We start from the raw sequence: 19,222 nt of genomic DNA, 5'->3' as shown, positions 1-19,222 counted from the left end.
AGTGATCGGTTGAAGAGCATGCATTTAGTTTTACTTGTATTATAAGAGCAGTTGGAGGCCATGGAAGGAGAGTTGTAATGGCATTGAAGCTCGTCTGGAGGTTTGTTAACACAGTGTCCAAAGAAGGGCCAGAGGTATACAGAATGGTGTCGTCTGCGTAGAGGTGGATCAGAGACTCATCACCAGCAAGAGCCATATCATTGATGTATACAGAGAAGAGAGTCAGCCCGAGGATTGAAACCAGTGACACCCGCATAGAGACTGCAAGAGGTCCGGACAACAGGCCCTCCGATTTGACACACTGAACTCTATCTGAGAAGTGGTTAGTGAACCAGGCGAGGCAGTCATTTGAGAAACCAAGGTTGTTGAGTCTGCCGACGAGAATGCGGTGGTTGACAGTCGAAAGCCTTGGCCAGGTCGATGAATACGGCTGCACAGTACTGTCTTTTATCGATGGCTGTTATATCGTTTAGGACCTTGAGCGTGGCTGAGGTGCACCCATGACCAGCTCTGAAACCAGATTGCATAGCGGAGAAGGTGCGGTGGGATTCGAAATGGTCGGTGATCTGTTTTACTTGGCTTTCGATGACCTTAGAAAGGCAGGGTTGGATAGATATAGGTCGGTGGTCATGACCACAGTAAATATTCCGCGATAATCTCCTTTTATGCACTCTGAACATGCTTTGGTAGTACCCAACTTGTTAATGACCATCAGGTCCTGACGGCCTGGTACTCGGGGCTCTATTGTCCCTCTAACCACTCTGACATCAATGCAAAGGCAATGGAAAACCACATCAAACACCCAGTCGCTATTCGAGTGCACACGGGTGACATGTAGTTTTCCCCTGACTCTGATCCTGTCTTATTTGATCACAAGATCACAAACTAAATCAAAACTCATTTTACATATTAGTAAAGACAAGATTACGGTGAGAATAGTCTGATGGGTAAAAATGTGATCACTTGATGAGAGAACAGCTGTGCAGCCTGAGGCGAAGAACGGAGAGAAAGCTTTCTTTTTTTTTTTTTTCCCTGCAACCTTCTAAAATCATCAATATCCTGTAGTCGCATCATGCAGCCCATATATGCCTAGATTTCTAAGATATTCTAATGTTTGTATCATTCACAACTTAAGTAGCCAAATAACTCTAAATATAGCATATAGGACCTGTTTCAAATGATCACTTTAATGCTCAACAGCCACTTCAGGCACTGCATCGCAGTCTCATCGCGCACTAGCGACTCCTGTGGCGGGCCAGGCGCAGTGCATGCTGGCCAGGTCGCCAGGTGTACGTTGTTTCTTCCAACACATTGGTGCGGCTGGCTTCCGGGTTGGATGGGCATTGTGTCAAGAAGCAGTGCGGCTTGGTTGGGTTGTGTTTCGGAGCACGCATGACTCTCGACCTTCGCCTCTCCCGAGTCCGTACAGGAGTTGCAGCGATGATACAAGACTGTAACTACTACCAATTGGATACCACGAAATTGGGAAGAATAATTTAAAAAATATATATTTTTCAATAACAGCCACTTCATATGTGCACTCGCTCCAGAATGGGGAAAAAATATCCTTTCTATTTTATTCAGTTAAGGTATGTTCTTCTTACTATCATATAATATAAAAGAATGGCCTGGGACTTATAAGCATATCTTGTCAGGTAAATGAATAATCCTACAGCCAAGGGCACGGGACATAGCCAGTTAACATGCATTAGGCAAACTCATATTCTGTTCTTCTCAAGTGCATTTTCTTCATATCATAATGTTTCTGCCTAAAATAATGGATTTATTGTGACGGTGGATATCATATAGAATTGTATGTGTATTTTCCAAGGCCCGCAGATGCTAAACATGTTTATGTTAATTATCGGTCAGGTCAGTTACTGTGAAAGCGGCAGTTATTTGCATTAAAATAACTGGCTGACATAATGTAATGACCTCCACAGCCCCAACCACGCCCATGTCCGATGTTGGTTACGAAGCGGTATTTAAACTAGGTAATAGAATATCATGTTATCATTGGTGTATTAAAATGAGAGTTACGGGGGAAGATGTGTGTGACTATATGATCAACTTTATCAGTTTAGAACAAACATACATTTTTTATAATTTTGTCATCGTACTTTGATCTGGTTTCATCCAAATATCGTCAAATTGAATCTTTAATTTCCTTCTCTTCTCTGTGAATTCGCTTGTAAAAAAAAAAAAACTCCCATGTGAATGAAATCACCCATGATGATGAAAATACCATGAGATGAATGGTTATGCATATGGTTAGTGCTGTAAGACCTGTCTCCTCCTTCCAGGTCCTCCATGATGAGCTCTCCTCTATGCGTCAGTGGGTCTCCATGCACGTGTCGGACCACAGTGGCTTCCACTACCGCCAGTTCCTGCTCAAGGCCCTGGTCAGGGAGCTCAGCCAGTCCCTGTCCTCCTCCTCCTCTCCCCAGCACTACCATCCTCAGCCCAGCTCTAACCCTAGCCACAGCCCCCACAAAGCCAACCCCCACCACCAGGCCAACGGAGAGGCCACAGCAGCAGCCCCCTGCCCCTCTCCCCCCTCCCCAGAGGACCTGGCCTCGGTGCCGGCATTGCCCCAGCTCTTCCACCAGGAGGTGGAACTATGTACTGACCTCATCAAGTCCTTCCCCGGACACGAGACACTCTGGTGTCACAGGTACGAGCCTACAGGACCATATTACCACAGACCAAAAGGGAAACCCAGACATGTCACGGGGCATAAATCTGAAGCATGCGTTTAGAACTTCCACTCACCACCAAATATGGTCATGAGAGGAAGTCCAGTGGCAGGAAGTGGGATAAAATGGAGCTAGATAAAAACCTATTCGACATTCTGCAAATTGTCATCAATGAAACATTTGATCTCAATACCATAATCTGTTACGAACAGTGCACTTTGGAGACTTGCCCCTTTTTACAAGTTTGAAAGAATTGCATTGTTTAGAAGGAGTGTGAGGGTGAATTGAGTTATTTCCCACACACACTTCAGAGTAGACTTTGCCTAATGGAAATGTGCAAATGCATGCTAAAACAGGCCAATTGGATATCTCACAAGCTCGTGATTGGCTGTGCCCATCTCCTTTCTTGGTCTATGATCTATGATTAATTTCCATCCATTGGAAACGCCACCAATACGACACCAATCTTGGGTTAGTTATTAGTGTCTTTTAGATATTACTGTCACTCAACCTGGGACTACAATGTTAGCCAATCACAGAACACATTTTATATTGACATGCTCTGGCGTCACAGGTAAGAGCATACAGGAACTCCATGTCTCTTTATCTAGGGTGTGGCCTAACTCCAGCCATAGCCTTAGTCATAGATACTGTACAGAGTTTCTCTCTCTACCTTCCATATTGGTGGCAAATGCTTTATTATGACAATCATGTTTATTTAAGCAATAAGGTGCGAGGGGGTGTGGTATATGGCCAATATACCACGGGTAAGGGCTGTTCTTACGCAGGACGCAACGCGAGTGCCTGGATACAGCCCTGAGCCGTGGTATATTGGCCATATACCACAAACTCCAGAGGTGCCTTATTGCTATTATAAACTGGTTACCAGCCTAATCAGAGCAGTTAAAAGTAAATGTTTTGTCATACCCGTGGTATACGGTCTGATATACCACGGCTGTCAGCCAATCAGCATTCAGGGCTTGAACCACCCAGTTTATAATCTGTTAGACCATGACAATGTTCTCAGGAGTAGATGTGTTGGGGGTTATCATGACATTGATGTTGTTTTGCTGTGGAACATTCTTCCTTCTAGAGGGGGAAAACAAAGGGAGAGCGCAAGGAAGAAAAGAGAGATGAGGGAGGGAGGTGTTTTGCTGTGGAACATTCTTCCTTCTAAAGGGGGAAAACAAAGGGAGAGCAGAGCGCAAGGGAGAGAAAGAAAAGAGAAAAGAGAGATGGGAGGGAGGGAGATGTTTTGCCCCGAGGCTAAAGACCAGCTGCACAGTCAAGTGTTTATCCTGACCAGCTTTGTTGTGATAGGGAGAAGTGAGTGGTGCCATGGCAACAGTGTTCACATCCTTGTTGAATGTGTGAGACACCTATAGATAGATATATCTTAGGTTTTAAAGATGATTGTCGAAAAGTAGATTAGTTGTTTTGTTTTTTTACATCACAACAGTTCGGCTCTTCCTCAAATAATTTATTCATAAGGATATTGTTTTTTAGCCTACATAGTTTTGTATCTTTTCCCCCTTTAAAAACATCAAGTGCTTATTTATTTTTTAAGCTTCTCATTCCGTACAGATAAATAATAAAGCACCCTAAAGGCTTTGCAGTGTAGCGTACTGGTTCACATTGACATGATTCCAGTCTAATGCTCATGCAGTATTTCATAACTATCTTCTCAAGGCGACACGTCTTCTACCTCTGGCACCACTGGAGGAGGGACCACCACTACGGCCAGGGCTTCGGCAGCGAGTCTCCCCAACCGAACCACACCGATGCTGGGCTGAGCAGCCACCCTCACACGGCCTGCCCTGGAGGTGTGGGTCTAGACAGGGTGCAGCGCAGGAATGGACAGGCTCAGGAGGGTCAGGATGCCATGGAAGTGGATGGGGTTGGGGTCCCGGACCCCCGTGACACCAAGCGCCTGAAGAGGGGTCCCCCTGGCCCCTGCCCCCCTGCTCTGCCCTCAGAGCACAGCTTCGTAGCCAGTGTCCTGGACAGCTGCCACTCCCCTGAGCAGGGACGCTTCGCCCTCGCATACAGGAAGTGGTTGGACTCTGTTATTGGTCAGTGAGATATAGACTAACTCTGTCATTGGTCAGTGAGAGGATATACTTCCTGTTCCACCGGAGATGGGCAGCGGTTAGAAGTTGCCCACCTGCACAGCTCTAGCATCCTCTCACCCTTACACAACCCCTAAACTTAACCATTAGGGCGAGAACTACTAAGAACTGTCCCTAGATCAGCGTCTAGTGGCTGGTCAATTCATCCTATTCTTCAATAGTCGTGAAGGGGGCTGGGGGTCTCTGATAGGTCAAGTAATTTGTGGCCCCTCCCAAAAATGCCTGGACTCTGATTCATCCGCAGAGCTTTGTCTGGGAATGGATATCTGAGAAGGGCTATTCTCTGGAATAGTACAGTGTGTCACCTTGGCCTGTTTGTCTGTTTGTAGTTCAGGTCTCTCTCAATGTTAGGGACTAGAACAACCATTCTGTCAGTCCTTTTAGTTGTTTCACTTATGAGATCCATGTCTCGGTTTCATTCATCGTGTCATTCCTTTTGTTCTCCCACTAACTGTAGAAGAATAGCCTATGTGAAGCTGCCATTGCCATGGTTATCCATCACTAATCTTGTCGTTTTCTAGTCAGTTCTGCTGACTACTTTGAGATGAGCAGTGCAGCAAATAATGAATTGTCAACATACAAAAACAAAGAAGGAAAAACTAGTCAAGCCAATACTGATGTGTTGCTACGGACAACCGTACAACTAAAAAACCTTAAGACGGAGCACAATCATGAACCAACCAAACTCGTAAGACCCTATGATCCGTACAAGTTAGCCGTCATAGTGTTATAGTGTGCTCTAAAATATGGAGTATGACTAGATTCTAAAATACAATTTTCACATTCATTTATTCAACATTAACTACCCCCTTTTAGTTCATGTTAAGACGTGTTTGGAACAATATACTCTTCTAGTACATCACATTTCCAGAGTGGGCTCTCTGATCATACCTTCAAATTGAGCAATGTTATTATCACCACCAGCACATTGAATGGGAAATGGATTCAAAGGGAACGCCCTCTGCTGGTGACTTGCTGAATGTGCAATCCTAAAGAAGGGCTGCGATTGGTTCATGACCTATGTCAATTTCTGTGTAAAATGAGTCTTATTATTAAAAGTACCAGAGATCCAACTATGGAAATGTGATGTTTGAAGAGTATATTGTTATTTTTTTATTGTTGAAAAATCAATAAGGGTAGTAGTTGAGATTAATATTTTTTATGTTGAATAAATGAATGTGAAAATGTGTTTCAGAACACGAAGGACTATAACGACATCAAGATGTCTGTATCGTGTACGGTTCACAGATCATAGGTTCTTACAGGAGGCATGTAGAAGTCTAAAAAGGGCCTTATTCAATTAAATTTCAACCTGATTTTCTATTTAAAAAAATGGTTTGTTACAAATGTTAATAAACATACTTCCTCCCAGTGGAGTTCCTATGTGAGACCAATCTGAGATACCAAAAAAAAACATTTCACACACCTGCTGCTGTGGAATTGCCCTTTATAGGTTTGAGCTTCATTGGTGTGTGTCCCACATGGCACCCTATTCCCTTCTTCGCGCACTACTACCCATATGGCTCTGGTTAAAAGTAGTGCACTATATAGAGAATAGGGTGTCATTTGGGAGGCACCCTATTGACTCTCCAGGAGTGGTTGCTGTTTTGTTTCTGTCTGTTCTGTTTCACCCTGTTAGTGGTACTTACTCTTAGTGATCAAATCAAACTTTTATCAGTCACATGCGCCGAATACAACAGGTTTAGACCTTACTGTGAAATGCTTACTTACAAGCCCTTAACCAACAGTGCAGTTCAAGAAAGAGTTAAGAAAATATTTACCAAATAAACTAAAGTAAAAAATACAAGTAACACAAAATAACAGTAACGAGGCTATATACAGGGTACAGAGTCAATGATACCTGGGATTGTATTCACAGTGTTATATTACGAGTCCTTAATATAGGATCAGTTTGGCCCTTAGATCATAATGATTTCTATTACATGGTCAGCCCAGCCAGTCAATCAACCTTCGAAAAAAGCGTCTAGACAATATTTCCCCATGCTGCTAGCCTAGCATTGGTTTGGGTACAGCGGGGTAATAGCTAAGTCTCGCTGTCTGACTTGTTCAACATGTTGCAGTTTTTTAGTGATCTCCACCGTGTCACGCATATATGAACGTGACGATACTGACAGCTTCTCTGATCCAGGGCAAATGGATTTATCATGACTATTTAAAATTAATATATCCAAAGATATGCCAATATAAACAAAGTTGAAACCAATGAAAGTGCACATAGTTTATCATTTCAGCTGCTTGATGTGACTGTGTTAGCTTTTGTTGGCTAACAAAGGAGAAGTAACGTTAGCCTAGCTATCCCATAAGGAGAAGTAACGTTAGCCTAGCTATCCCATAAGGAGAAGTAACGTTAGCCTAGCTATCCCATAAGGAGAAGTAACGTTAGCCTAGCTATCCCATAAATATCTTATTGACTCGACAATCAGCTGGTTGTTGCCTATTTATAAAATATTTATTAAAACCATTATTTATTGAAGTTCTTGTCTCTTGTCGTCATTGAACCTCTGCTAGCTAGCTAGCTGCATGCCATTGATTTGTTTAACATAGCAAAGTGGAATGAATAGAATGAACGACTGAGTCAAAGCACAATAGAATTTATGACCAGCCTGTTTGCACTAGCGTACTTACCATTAGGTAGAAGAGGTAATTGCCTCGGGCCTCATCAAGGGGTCTCGTGAGCTGGGCATAAAACAAATGCATTTCTCCACTTGAGGCATGTTATGCCTTTAAAAAAAAAAAAAAAAATTTACATCCCTGTCAAAATCCATCCGCTAATGTCGGACTTCTGCGGTGGAAGGTGGCCAAGCTACAGCGTTTTTTTACAGACCATTTGGCGGATGCCAGGCCCCATGCATAGTTCCAACTGTAAAGTTTGGTGGAGGAATAATGGTCTGGGGATGTTTTTCATGCTTCGGGCTAGGCCCCTTAGTTCCAGTGAAGGGGAATCTTAATGCAACAGCATACAATGACATTCTAGATGATTCTGAGCTTCCAACTTTGTGGCAAAAGTTTGGGGAAGGCCCTTTCCTGTTTTTCAGCATGACAATGTCCCCGTGCACAAGGCAAGGTCCATACAGAAATGGTTTTCGATCTGTGTAGAAGAACTTGACCGGCCTGCACAGAGCCCTGACCTCAACCCCATCAAACACCTTTGGGATGAATTGGAACGCCCGACCTCACTAATGCTCTTGTAGCTGAATGGAAGCAAGTTGGATCATTGCTGTGGTGACATCTAGTGGAAAGCCTTCCCAGAAGAGTGGAGGCTGTTATAGCAGAAAAGGGGGGGGGACCACTCCATACTAATGCCCATGGTTTTGGAATGAGATGTTCCACGAGCAGATGTCCACATACTTCTGGTTCCGAGGACAGGACTTTTGTGTATCTTGATCGCACGCTCTCGCTGTCTCTGGAATCTCTCCTTGATAGGCTAGTAAATAAAATGCTCAAATTAATTGAACACAAGCTATTGATTTTATAATCAGATTATGGAATGACCGGTAGACAAGGATAGTGTGCTCCGGCTCGAACATCGCCCCAATTGATTAAGCTTCTTAGGGACAAGAAAATTATCATACCTAAGCTATAGGCAATTAAGGTCAGTTATGAAAAGTTAGGACACTAAACAGGCCTTTCTACTGCCTCTGAAAAACACCAAAAAGAAAGATGCCCAGGGTCCCTGCTCATCTGCGTGAACGTGCCTTAGGCATGCTGCAAGGAGGCATGAGGACTGTAGATGTGGCCAGGGCAATAAATTACAATGTCTGTACTGTGTGGCGCCTAAGACAGCGTTACAGGCAGACAGAACGGACAGCTGATCGTCCTCGCAGTGGCAGACCATGTGTAACAACTGGACTGAGGGCTTGTAGGCCTGTTGTAAAGGCAGGTCCTCACCAGACATCACCGGCAACCACGTCGCCCATGGGTACAAACCCACCGTCGCTGGACCAGACAGGACTGGCAAAAAGTGCTCTTCACTGACGAGTCGCGGTTTTGTCTCACCAGGGGTGATGGTCAGATTTGCGTTTATCGTCAAAGGAATGAGCGTTACACCGAGGCCTGTACTCTGGAGCGGGATCGATTTGGAGGTGGAGGGTCCGTCATGGTCTGGGGTGGTATGTCACAGCATCATCGGACTGAGTTTGTTGTCATTGCAGGCAATCACAATGCTGTGCGTTACAGGGAAGATATCCTCCTCCCTCATGTGGTACCCTTGCTGCAGGCTCATTCTGACATGACCCTCCAGCATGACAATGCCACCAGCCATACTGTTCGTTCTGTGCGTGATTTCCTGCAAGACAGGAATGTCAGTGTTCTGCCATGGCCAGCGAAGAGCCCGGATATCAATCCCATTGAGCAAGTCTGGGACCTGTTGGATCGTAGGGTGAGGGCTTGGGCCATTCCCCGCAGAAATATCCAGGAGTGGGGTAACATTTCATAGCAAGAACTGGCAAATCTGGTGCAGTCCATTAGGCGATGCACTGCAGTACTTAATGCAGCTGGTGGCCACACCCGATACTGACTTACTTTTTATTTTTACCCCCCCTTTGTTCAGGGACACATTATTCCATTTCTGTTGGTCACATGTCTGTGGAACTTGTTCAGTTTATGTCTGTTGTTGAATCTTATGGTCATACAAACATTTACATATGTTAAGTTTGCTGAAAATTAGTTTATGTACTTTACTATTTACATTTTTGACAACTTTTACCTCACTGCATTCCTAAAGAAAATATTGTACTTTTTAACTCCATAAAAGTTTCCTTGACAACCCATAATCCACGCAATTATCAAGAGAACATGTGGTCATCCCTTCTGCCTATGTTCTGGCTCATTTAACACACATGCATCTTTTGTAAGTAATAGTTGTGCCCCTTGCTATCCGTACATTTTTAAATCAAGAAATTGATGCCGTCTGCTTTACTTAATATAAGACATTTGATAGTACCCTACCATCCCCAGGAATCGGCGCAACTGGCGGCGAGTCGTGGGAGCAGCAAAAGCAACAATTGCTTCCACTTTGCCAGTTACTGGGCGCACTTGACCTCGTCCCACTTGTTTCCCTAAGTCAGTCACAGTAGCCTTCCCAAACTCACACTTGGCCAAATTGAGGGTTAAAGAAGCATTCTCCAACCACTGAAACACCCTTTTCAAAGTGGAGAGATGATCAGACCAAGTAGACGAATGAATCACCACATCGTCAAGGTAAGCAGTACAATTTGGCACATCCGCGAACACAATGGTAACTAGGCGCTGAAAAGCTGCAGGTGCACATTCCAAAGGGCATCACAGTGTATTTTACGAAGTTATCAGGGGTAACGAAAGCCGAGATGTCCAAAGCTCGAGAGGTCAGAGGCACCTGCCAATAACCTTTTTAGCTAATCTAATTCTATCAATTCCGTCATCTAAGCGAGGTAGAGGGAAAAGAATCAGACTTTGTAACTGCATTCACGCGACGATAGTCCGTACATAAGCGGACCGTACCGCCAGGTTTAGGAACAAGGATACACGGGGAACTCCAAGAGCTGTTACTGGGTTTTGCCATGTCATTCTGTAATAAATAAGCTACCTCCCTTTTCTTAGCATTAACCCGGTGTGGATGCTGACGTATAGGAGCAGCGTTCCCCAACATCCACGTCATGTTCCAAGATGGACGTGCGACTTTGAAACACATTGAGAAAACTATTTATCAATAGGATAAGATCATTATTTTGATCGTTATCCAAATGTTCCATTTGAGAGGGTAACTTTTTCGGCATCTCTGATTTACATAAGCGTTCACACTGCTGTAACGTATGGCGTAACTCTAACCAGTCCTCCTTATCCTCCTCTAGGTCCCAGCCAGGCTTCAGCACCACCGCAGCCACACTGGAGACGGCGGGCTGGACCGGCTTACCTGAGGAACTGTCGGGAGAATCACGCACATATGTTTTCAGCATGTTAACATGACACGCGGGAAGAACGCCTTCGATCTGGTGTCTTCATCACATAATTGGTGTCATTGAGTTTCTTTTCCACCAGATATGGTCCAGAAAAACGTGCCGACAGAGATGAGCCAGGGATTGGCAACAAAACTAAAACTTGATCCCCTGGTGCAAAAGAACGGCCAACAGCCTTTTCGTCATAATGCAACTTCATGCGTTTTTTGAGACGAGGAGAGAGACTTTTGGGCTAACGCACATGCGGCGTGCAGTCTCTCCCGCATCTTACTGACATAATCCAACACATTTTTAGGGGCGCTACTGGGTGTAGGAGGTAAGATATGGTCCTTCAAAACTTTCAGTGGACCCCGTGGGGTGTGTCCAAACACAAGGTCAGCAGGGCTGAACCCTAAGGACTCTTGTATATTTGGAAATGGGAGAACCTTCCAGAAGGACAACCATCTCTGCAGCACTCCATCAATCAGGCCTTTATGGTAGAGTGGCCAGACGGAAGACACTCCTCAGTAAAAGGCACATGACAGCCCGCTTGGAGTTTGCCTAAAGTCTCCCAAAGACTGTCAGACCATGACAAAACAAGATTCTCTGGTCTGATGAAACCAAGATTGTACTCTTTGGCCATGAATGCTAAAGCATGGTGGTGGCATCATGCTGTGGGATGTTTTTCAGCGGTAGGGACTGGGAGACTTGTCAGGATTGATGGAAAGATGAACGGAGCAAAGTACAGAGAGATCCTTGATATAAATCTGCTCCAGAGCGCTCAGGACCTCAGACTGGGGCGAAGGTTCACCTTCCAACAGGACAACGACCCTAATCGCAGAGCCAAGACAATGCAGGAGTGGCTTGGGACAAGTCTCTGAATGTCCTTGAGTGGCGCAGCCAGAGCCTGGACTTGAACCCCATCAAACATCTCTGAAGAGATCTGAAAATAGCTGTGCAGCGATGCTCGCCTTCCAACCTGACAGAGCTTGAGAGGATCTGCAGAGAAGAATAAGAGAAACTCCCCAAATACAGGTGTGCCAAGCTTGTAGCGTCATACCCAAGAAGACTCGACAAAGTATTGAGTAATGGGTCTGAATACTTATGTAAATGGGATGCTTCAGTTTTGTATTTTTAACACATTTGCAAAAAACTGTTTTTGCTTTATCATTATGGGGTATTTTGTGTTGTGAGGAAAAAATCAATGTAATTGTCTTTTTAGAATAAGGCCTTAACATAACAATATTTTGGAAAAAGTCAAGGGGTCTGAATACTTTCCAAATGCCCTGGATATAATAAATAGGGCAGTCAAATGATGAAACATTTTAATTGAGTTAATCACAGGATTTGCTGTGATTTTTTTATATATTTTTTTGCTCTGTGAGATGTAATTTTTTTTTATACAAAAAACGTTACAAGAATATTGGTATCTTGATTTTGTCTACAGTAATGGTTAGCAGCATGAGGTACACCTTTAACCTCAATGTCAACCATTTTTTTTACATGGCAATGTAGATTTTAGCAACATAGACTGGATGTTTTCAGTGTATTTCAACGCTTTCAGACTGATTAATCTCCATTAAAAAAGTGTGCACTAAAATGACAAAAAGTTAAGAGATACTATTTATTACAGTGCCTCTGACTAAAACTTCCATGCAATGTTATTGCCATAGAGGACCTCTTTCACTTCTAGCTAAATGTTTGGACTTCACATGACAGGGTATAAATATCAGTGGTGGAAAAAGTACCCAATTGTCATACTTGAGTAAAAGTAAAGATACCTTAATTGAAAATGACTAAAGTAAAAGTGAAAGTCACCCAGTAAAATACTACTTGAGTAAAATGAATTGCTAAAATATACCCAAGTATCAAACGTAAAAGTATGAATAATTTCAAATTCCTTCAATTAAGAAAACCATAAAGCACAATGTTTTATGTTTTTATGTTTTAATGTACCGGATAGCCAAGGGCACACTCCCAACAAACCATTTACAAAGGAAGCATGTGTATCTGTGAGTCTGCCAGGTCAGAAGCAGTAGGGATGATCAGGGATGTTCTCTGTTTAGTGAGTCTGCCAGGTCAGAAGCAGTAGGGATGACTAGGGATGTTCTCTGTTTCGTGAGTCTGCCAGGTCAGTGGCAGTAGGGATGACCATGGATGTTCTATGTTTAGTGAGTCTGCCAGGTCAGAGGCAGTAGGGATGACCATGGATGTTTAGTGAGTCTGCCAGGTCAGAGGCAGTAGGGATGACCATGGATGTTTAGTGAGTCTGCCAGGTCAGAGGCAGTAGGGATGACCATGGATGTTTAGTGAGTCTGCCAGGTCAGAGGCAGTAGGGATGATCAGGGATGTTCTCTGTTTAGTGAGTCTGCCAGGTCAGAGGCAGTAGGGATGACCAGGGATGTTCTCTGTTTTGTGAGTCTGCCAGGTCAGAGGCAGTAGGGATGACCAGGGATGTTCTCTGTTTAGTGAGTCTGCCAGGTCAGAGGCAGTAGGAATGACCATGGATGTTTAGTGAGTCTGCCAGGTCAGAGGCAGTAGGGATGACCATGGATGTTCTCTGTTTAGTGAGTCTGCCAGGTCAGAGGCAGTAGGGATGACTAGGGATGTTCTCTGTTTCGTGAGTCTGCCAGGTCAGTGGCAGTAGGGATGACCATGGATGTTCTCTGTTTAGTGAGTCTGCCAGTTCAGAGGCAGTAGGGATGACCATGGATGTTTAGTGAGTCTGCCAGGTCAGAGGCAGAAGGGATGACCATGGATGTTCTCTGTTTAGTGAGTCTGCCAGGTCAGAGGCAGTAGGGATGACCAGGTATGTTCTCTGTTTTGTGACTCTGCCAGGTCAGAGGCAGTAGGGATGACCATGGATGTTTAGTGAGTCTGCCAGGTCAGAGGCAGAAGGGATGACCATGGATGTTCTCTGTTTAGTGAGTCTGCCAGGTCAGAGGCAGTAGGGATGACCAGGGATGTTCTCTGTTTTGTGACTCTGCCAGGTCAGAGGCAGTTGGGATGACCAGGGATGTTCTCTGTTTAGTGAGTCTGCCAGGTCAGAGGCAGTAGGGATGACCAGGGATGTTCTCTGTTTAGTGAGTCTGCCAGGTCAGAGGCAGTAGGGATGACCAGGGATGTTCTCTGTTTAGTGAGTCTGCCAGGTCAGAGGCAGTAGGGATGACCAGGGATGTTCTCTGTTTAGTGAGTCTGCCAGGTCAGAGGCAGTAGGGATGACCAGGGATGTTCTCTGTTTAGTGAGTCTGCCAGGTCAGAGGCAGTAGGGATGACCATGGATGTTCTCTGTTTAGTGAGTCTGCCAGGTCAGGGGCAGTAGGGATGACCATGGATGTTCTCTGTTTAGTGAGTCTGCCAGGTCAGAGGCAGTAGGGATGACCAGGGATGTTCTCTGTTTTGTGAGTCTGCCAGGTCAGAGGCAGTTGGGATGACCAGGGATGTTCTCTGTTTAGTGAGTCTGCCAGGTCAGAGGCAGTAGGGATGACCAGGGATGTTCTCTGTTTAGTGAGTCTGCCAGGTCAGAGGCAGTAGGGATGACCAGGGATGTTCTCTGTTTAGTGAGTCTGCCAGGTCAGAGGCAGTAGGGATGACCAGGGATGTTCTCTGTTTAGTGAGTCTGCCAGGTCAGAGACAGTAGGGATGACCAGGGATGTTCTCTGTTTAGTGAGTCTGCCAGGTCAGAGGCAGTAGGGATGACCATGGATGTTCTCTGTTTAGTGAGTCTGCCAGGTCGGGGCAGTAGGGATGACCATGGATGTTCTCTGTTTAGTGAGTCTGCCAGGTCAGAGGCAGTAGGGATGACCAGGGATGTTCTCTGTTTAGTGAGTCTGCCAGGTCAGAGGCAGTAGGGATGACCAGGGATGTTCTCTGTTTCGTGAGTCTGCCAGGTCAGAGGCAGTAGGGATGACCAGGGATGTTCTCTGTTTAGTGAGTCTGCCAGGTCAGAGGCAGTAGGGATGACCAGGGATGTTCTCTGTTTAGTGAGTCTGCCAGGTCAGAGGCAGTAGGGATGACCAGGGATGTTCTCTGTTTAGTGAGTCTGCCAGGTCAGAGGCAGTAGGGATGACCATGGATGTTCTCTGTTTAGTGAGTCTGCCAGGTCGGGGCAGTAGGGATGACCATGGATGTTCTCTGTTTAGTGAGTCTGCCAGGTCAGAGGCAGTAGGGATGACCAGGGATGTTCTCTGTTTTGTGAGTCTGCCAGGTCAGAGGCAGTTGGGATGACCAGGGATGTTCTCTGTTTAGTGAGTCTGCCAGGTCAGAGGCAGTAGGGATGACCAGGGATGTTCTCTGTTTAGTGAGTCTGCCAGGTCAGAGGCAGTAGGGATGACCAGGGATGTTCTCTGTTTAGTGAGTCTGCCAGGTCAGAGGCAGTAGGGATGACCAGGGATGTTCTCTGTTTAGTGAGTCTGCCAGGTCAGAGACAGTAGGGATGACCAGGGATGTTCTCTGTTTAGTGAGTCTGCCAGGTCAGAGGCAGTAGGGATGACCATGGATGTTCTCTGTTTAGTGAGTCTGCCAGGTCAGGGGGCAGTAGGGATGACCATGGATGTTCTCTGTTTAGTGAGTCTGCCAGGTCAGAGGCAGTAGGGATGACCAGGGATGTTCTCTGTTTAGTGAGTCTGCCAGGTCAGAGGCAGTAGGGATGACCAGGGATGTTCTCTGTTTCGTGAGTCTGCCAGGTCAGAGGCAGTAGGGATGACCAGGGATGTTCTCTGTTTAGTGAGTCTGCCAGGTCAGAGGCAGTAGGGATGATCAGGGATGTTCTCTGTTTAGTGAGTCTGCCAGGTCAGAGGCAGTAGGGATGACCAGGGATGTTCTCTGTTTTGTGAGTCTGCCAGGTCAGAGGCAGTAGGGATGACCAGGGATGTTCTCTGTTTAGTGAGTCTGCCAGGTCAGAGGCAGTAGGAATGACCATGGATGTTTAGTGAGTCTGCCAGGTCAGAGGCAGTAGGGATGACCATGGATGTTCTCTGTTTAGTGAGTCTGCCAGGTCAGAGGCAGTAGGGATGACTAGGGATGTTCTCTGTTTCGTGAGTCTGCCAGGTCAGTGGCAGTAGGGATGACCATGGATGTTCTCTGTTTAGTGAGTCTGCCAGTTCAGAGGCAGTAGGGATGACCATGGATGTTTAGTGAGTCTGCCAGGTCAGAGGCAGAAGGGATGACCATGGATGTTCTCTGTTTAGTGAGTCTGCCAGGTCAGAGGCAGTAGGGATGACCAGGGATGTTCTCTGTTTTGTGACTCTGCCAGGTCAGAGGCAGTAGGGATGACCATGGATGTTTAGTGAGTCTGCCAGGTCAGAGGCAGAAGGATGACCATGGATGTTCTCTGTTTAGTGAGTCTGCCAGGTCAGAGGCAGTAGGGATGACCAGGGATGTTCTCTGTTTTGTGAGTCTGCCAGGTCAGAGGCAGTAGGGATGACCAGGGATGTTCTCTGTTTAGTGAGTCTGCCAGGTCAGAGACAGTAGGGATGACCAGGGATGTTCTCTGTTTAGTGAGTCTGCCAGGTCAGAGGCAGTAGGGATGACCAGGGATGTTCTCTGTTTAGTGAGTCTGCCAGGTCAGAGGCAGTAGGGATGACCAGGGATGTTCTCTGTTTAGTGAGTCTGCCAGGTCAGAGACAGTAGGGATGACCAGGGATGTTCTCTGTTTAGTGAGTCTGCCAGGTCAGAGGCAGTAGGGATGACCAGGGATGTTCTCTGTTTAGTGAGTCTGCCAGGTCAGAGGCAGTAGGGATGACCAGGGATGTTCTCTGTTTAGTGAGTCTGCCAGGTCAGAGACAGTAGGGATGACCAGGGATGTTCTCTGTTTAGTGAGTCTGCCAGGTCAGAGGCAGTAGGGATGACCAGGGATGTTCTCTGTTTAGTGAGTCTGCCAGGTCAGAGGCAGTAGGGATGACCATGGATGTTCTCTGTTTAGTGAGTCTGCCAGGTCGGGGGGCAGTAGGGATGACCATGGATGTTCTCTGTTTAGTGAGTCTGCCAGGTCAGAGGCAGTAGGGATGACCAGGGATGTTCTCTGTTTAGTGAGTCTGCCAGGTCAGAGGCAGTAGGGATGACCAGGGATGTTCTCTGTTTCGTGAGTCTGCCAGGTCAGAGGCAGTAGGGATGACCAGGGATGTTCTCTGTTTAGTGAGTCTGCCAGGTCAGAGGCAGTAGGGATGACCAGGGATGTTCTCTGTTTAGTGAGTCTGCCAGGTCAGAGGCAGTAGGGATGACCATGGATGTTCTCTGTTTAGTGAGTCTGCCAGGTCAGAGGCAGTAGGGATGACCATGGATGTTCTCTGTTTAGTGAGTCTGCCAGGTCAGAGGCAGTAGGGATGACCAGGGATGTTCTCTGTTTAGTGAGTCGACCAGATCAGAGGCAGTAGGGATGATCAGGGATGTTCTCTGTTTAGTGAGTCCTCCAGGTCAGAGGCAGTAGGGATGACCAGGGATGTTCTCTGTTTAGTGAGTCCTCCAGATCAGAGGCAGTAGGGATGACCAGGGATGTTCTCTGTTTAGTGAGTCTTCCAGATCAGAGGCAGTAGGGATGACCATGGATGTTCTCAGTTTAGTGAGTCTGCCAGGTCAGAGGCAGTAGGGATGACCATGGATGTTCTCTGTTTAGTGAGTCTGCCAGGTCAGAGGCAGTAGGGATGACCAGGGATGTTCTCTGTTTAGTGAGTCTGCCAGGTCAGAGGCAGTAGGGATGACCAGGGATGTTCTCTGTTTAGTGAGTCTGCCAGGTCAGAGGCAGTAGGGATGACCATGGATGTTTAGTGAGTCTGCCAGGTCAGAGGCAGTAGGGATGACCATGGATGTTCTCTGTTTAGTGAGTCTGCCAGGTCAGAGGCAGTAGGAATGACTAGGGATGTTCTCTGTTTCGTGAGTCTGCCAGGTCAGTGGCAGTAGGGATGACCATGGATGTTTGAGTGAGTCTGCCAGGTCAGAGGCAGTAGGGATGACCATGGATGTTTAGTGAGTCTGCCAGGTCAGAGGCAGAAGGGATGACCATGGATGTTCTCTGTTTAGTGAGTCTGCCAGGTCAGAGGCAGTAGGGATGACCAGGGATGTTCTCTGTTTTGTGAGTCTGCCAGGTCAGAGGCAGTTGGGATGACCAGGGATGTTCTCTGTTTAGTGAGTCTGCCAGGTCAGAGGCAGTAGGGATGACCAGGGATGTTCTCTGTTTAGTGAGTCTGCCAGGTCAGAGGCAGTAGGGATGACCAGGGATGTTCTCTGTTTAGTGAGTCGACCAGGTCAGAGGCAGTAGGGATGATCAGGGATGTTCTCTGTTTAGTGAGTCCTCCAGGTCAGAGGCAGTAGGGATGACCAGGGATGTTCTCTGTTTAGTGAGTCTGCCAGGTCAGAGGCAGTAGGGATGACCATGGATGTTTAGTGAGTCTGCCAGGTCGGGGCAGTAGGGATGACCATGGATGTTCTCTGTTTAGTGAGTCTGCCAGGTCAGAGGCAGTAGGGATGACCATGGATGTTCTCTGTTTAGTGAGTCTGCCAGGTCAGGGGCAGTAGGGATGACCATGGATGTTCTCTGTTTAGTGAGTCTGCCAGGTCAGAGGCAGTAGGGATGACCAGGGATGTTCTCTGTTTAGTGAGTCTGCCAGATCAGAGGCAGTAGGAATGACCAGGGATGTTCTCTGTTTAGTGAGTCTGCCAGGTCAGAGGCAGTAGGGATGACCAGGGATGTTCTCTGTTTAGTGAGTCTGCCAGGTCAGAGGCAGTAGGGATGACCAGGGATGTTCTCTGTTTAGTGAGTCTGCCAGGTCAGAGGCAGTAGGGATGACCAGGGATGTTCTCTGTTTAGTGAGTCTGCCAGGTCAGAGGCAGTAGGGATGACCATGGATGTTTAGTGAGTCTGCCAGGTCAGAGGCAGTAGGGATGACCATGGATGTTCTCTGTTTAGTGAGTCTGCCAGGTCAGAGGCAGTAGGAATGACTAGGGATGTTCTCTGTTTCGTGAGTCTGCCAGGTCAGTGGCAGTAGGGATGACCATGGATGTTTAGTGAGTCTGCCAGGTCAGAGGCAGTAGGGATGACCATGGATGTTTAGTGAGTCTGCCAGGTCAGAGGCAGAAGGGATGACCATGGATGTTCTCTGTTTAGTGAGTCTGCCAGGTCAGAGGCAGTAGGGATGACCAGGGATGTTCTCTGTTTTGTGAGTCTGCCAGGTCAGAGGCAGTTGGGATGACCAGGGATGTTCTCTGTTTAGTGAGTCTGCCAGGTCAGAGGCAGTAGGGATGACCAGGGATGTTCTCTGTTTAGTGAGTCTGCCAGGTCAGAGGCAGTAGGGATGACCAGGGATGTTCTCTGTTTAGTGAGTCGACCAGGTCAGAGGCAGTAGGGATGATCAGGGATGTTCTCTGTTTAGTGAGTCCTCCAGGTCAGAGGCAGTAGGGATGACCAGGGATGTTCTCTGTTTAGTGAGTCTGCCAGGTCAGAGGCAGTAGGGATGACCATGGATGTTTA

General features: G+C 46.5%; 1 protein-coding gene across 3 annotated transcripts in view; it reads left to right on the top strand.

Moving 5' to 3' along the window:
• Positions 1-7,319, top strand: part of LOC118377317 (protein prenyltransferase alpha subunit repeat-containing protein 1-like) — a 34,043-nt gene extending 26,724 nt beyond the window's left edge. For all 3 annotated transcript variants that reach the window (XM_035764209.2, XM_035764208.2, XM_035764210.2), the window contains 2 exons: positions 2,304-2,674; positions 4,386-7,319. In XM_035764209.2, the coding sequence (XP_035620102.1) occupies positions 2,304-2,674; positions 4,386-4,776 (762 nt within the window). In that variant the 3' untranslated portion in view covers positions 4,777-7,319. The remainder of the gene's footprint in view (positions 1-2,303; positions 2,675-4,385) is intronic.
• Positions 7,320-19,222: the final 11,903 nt, after the last annotated feature.

The sequence above is a fragment of the Oncorhynchus keta genome, chromosome 25, assembly GCF_023373465.1.
Source record: "Oncorhynchus keta strain PuntledgeMale-10-30-2019 chromosome 25, Oket_V2, whole genome shotgun sequence".
Taxonomy (NCBI): domain Eukaryota; kingdom Metazoa; phylum Chordata; class Actinopteri; order Salmoniformes; family Salmonidae; genus Oncorhynchus; species Oncorhynchus keta.
Note: the sequence above shows the minus strand (reverse complement) of the source record. Positions and strands in the feature narration are given on the sequence as shown.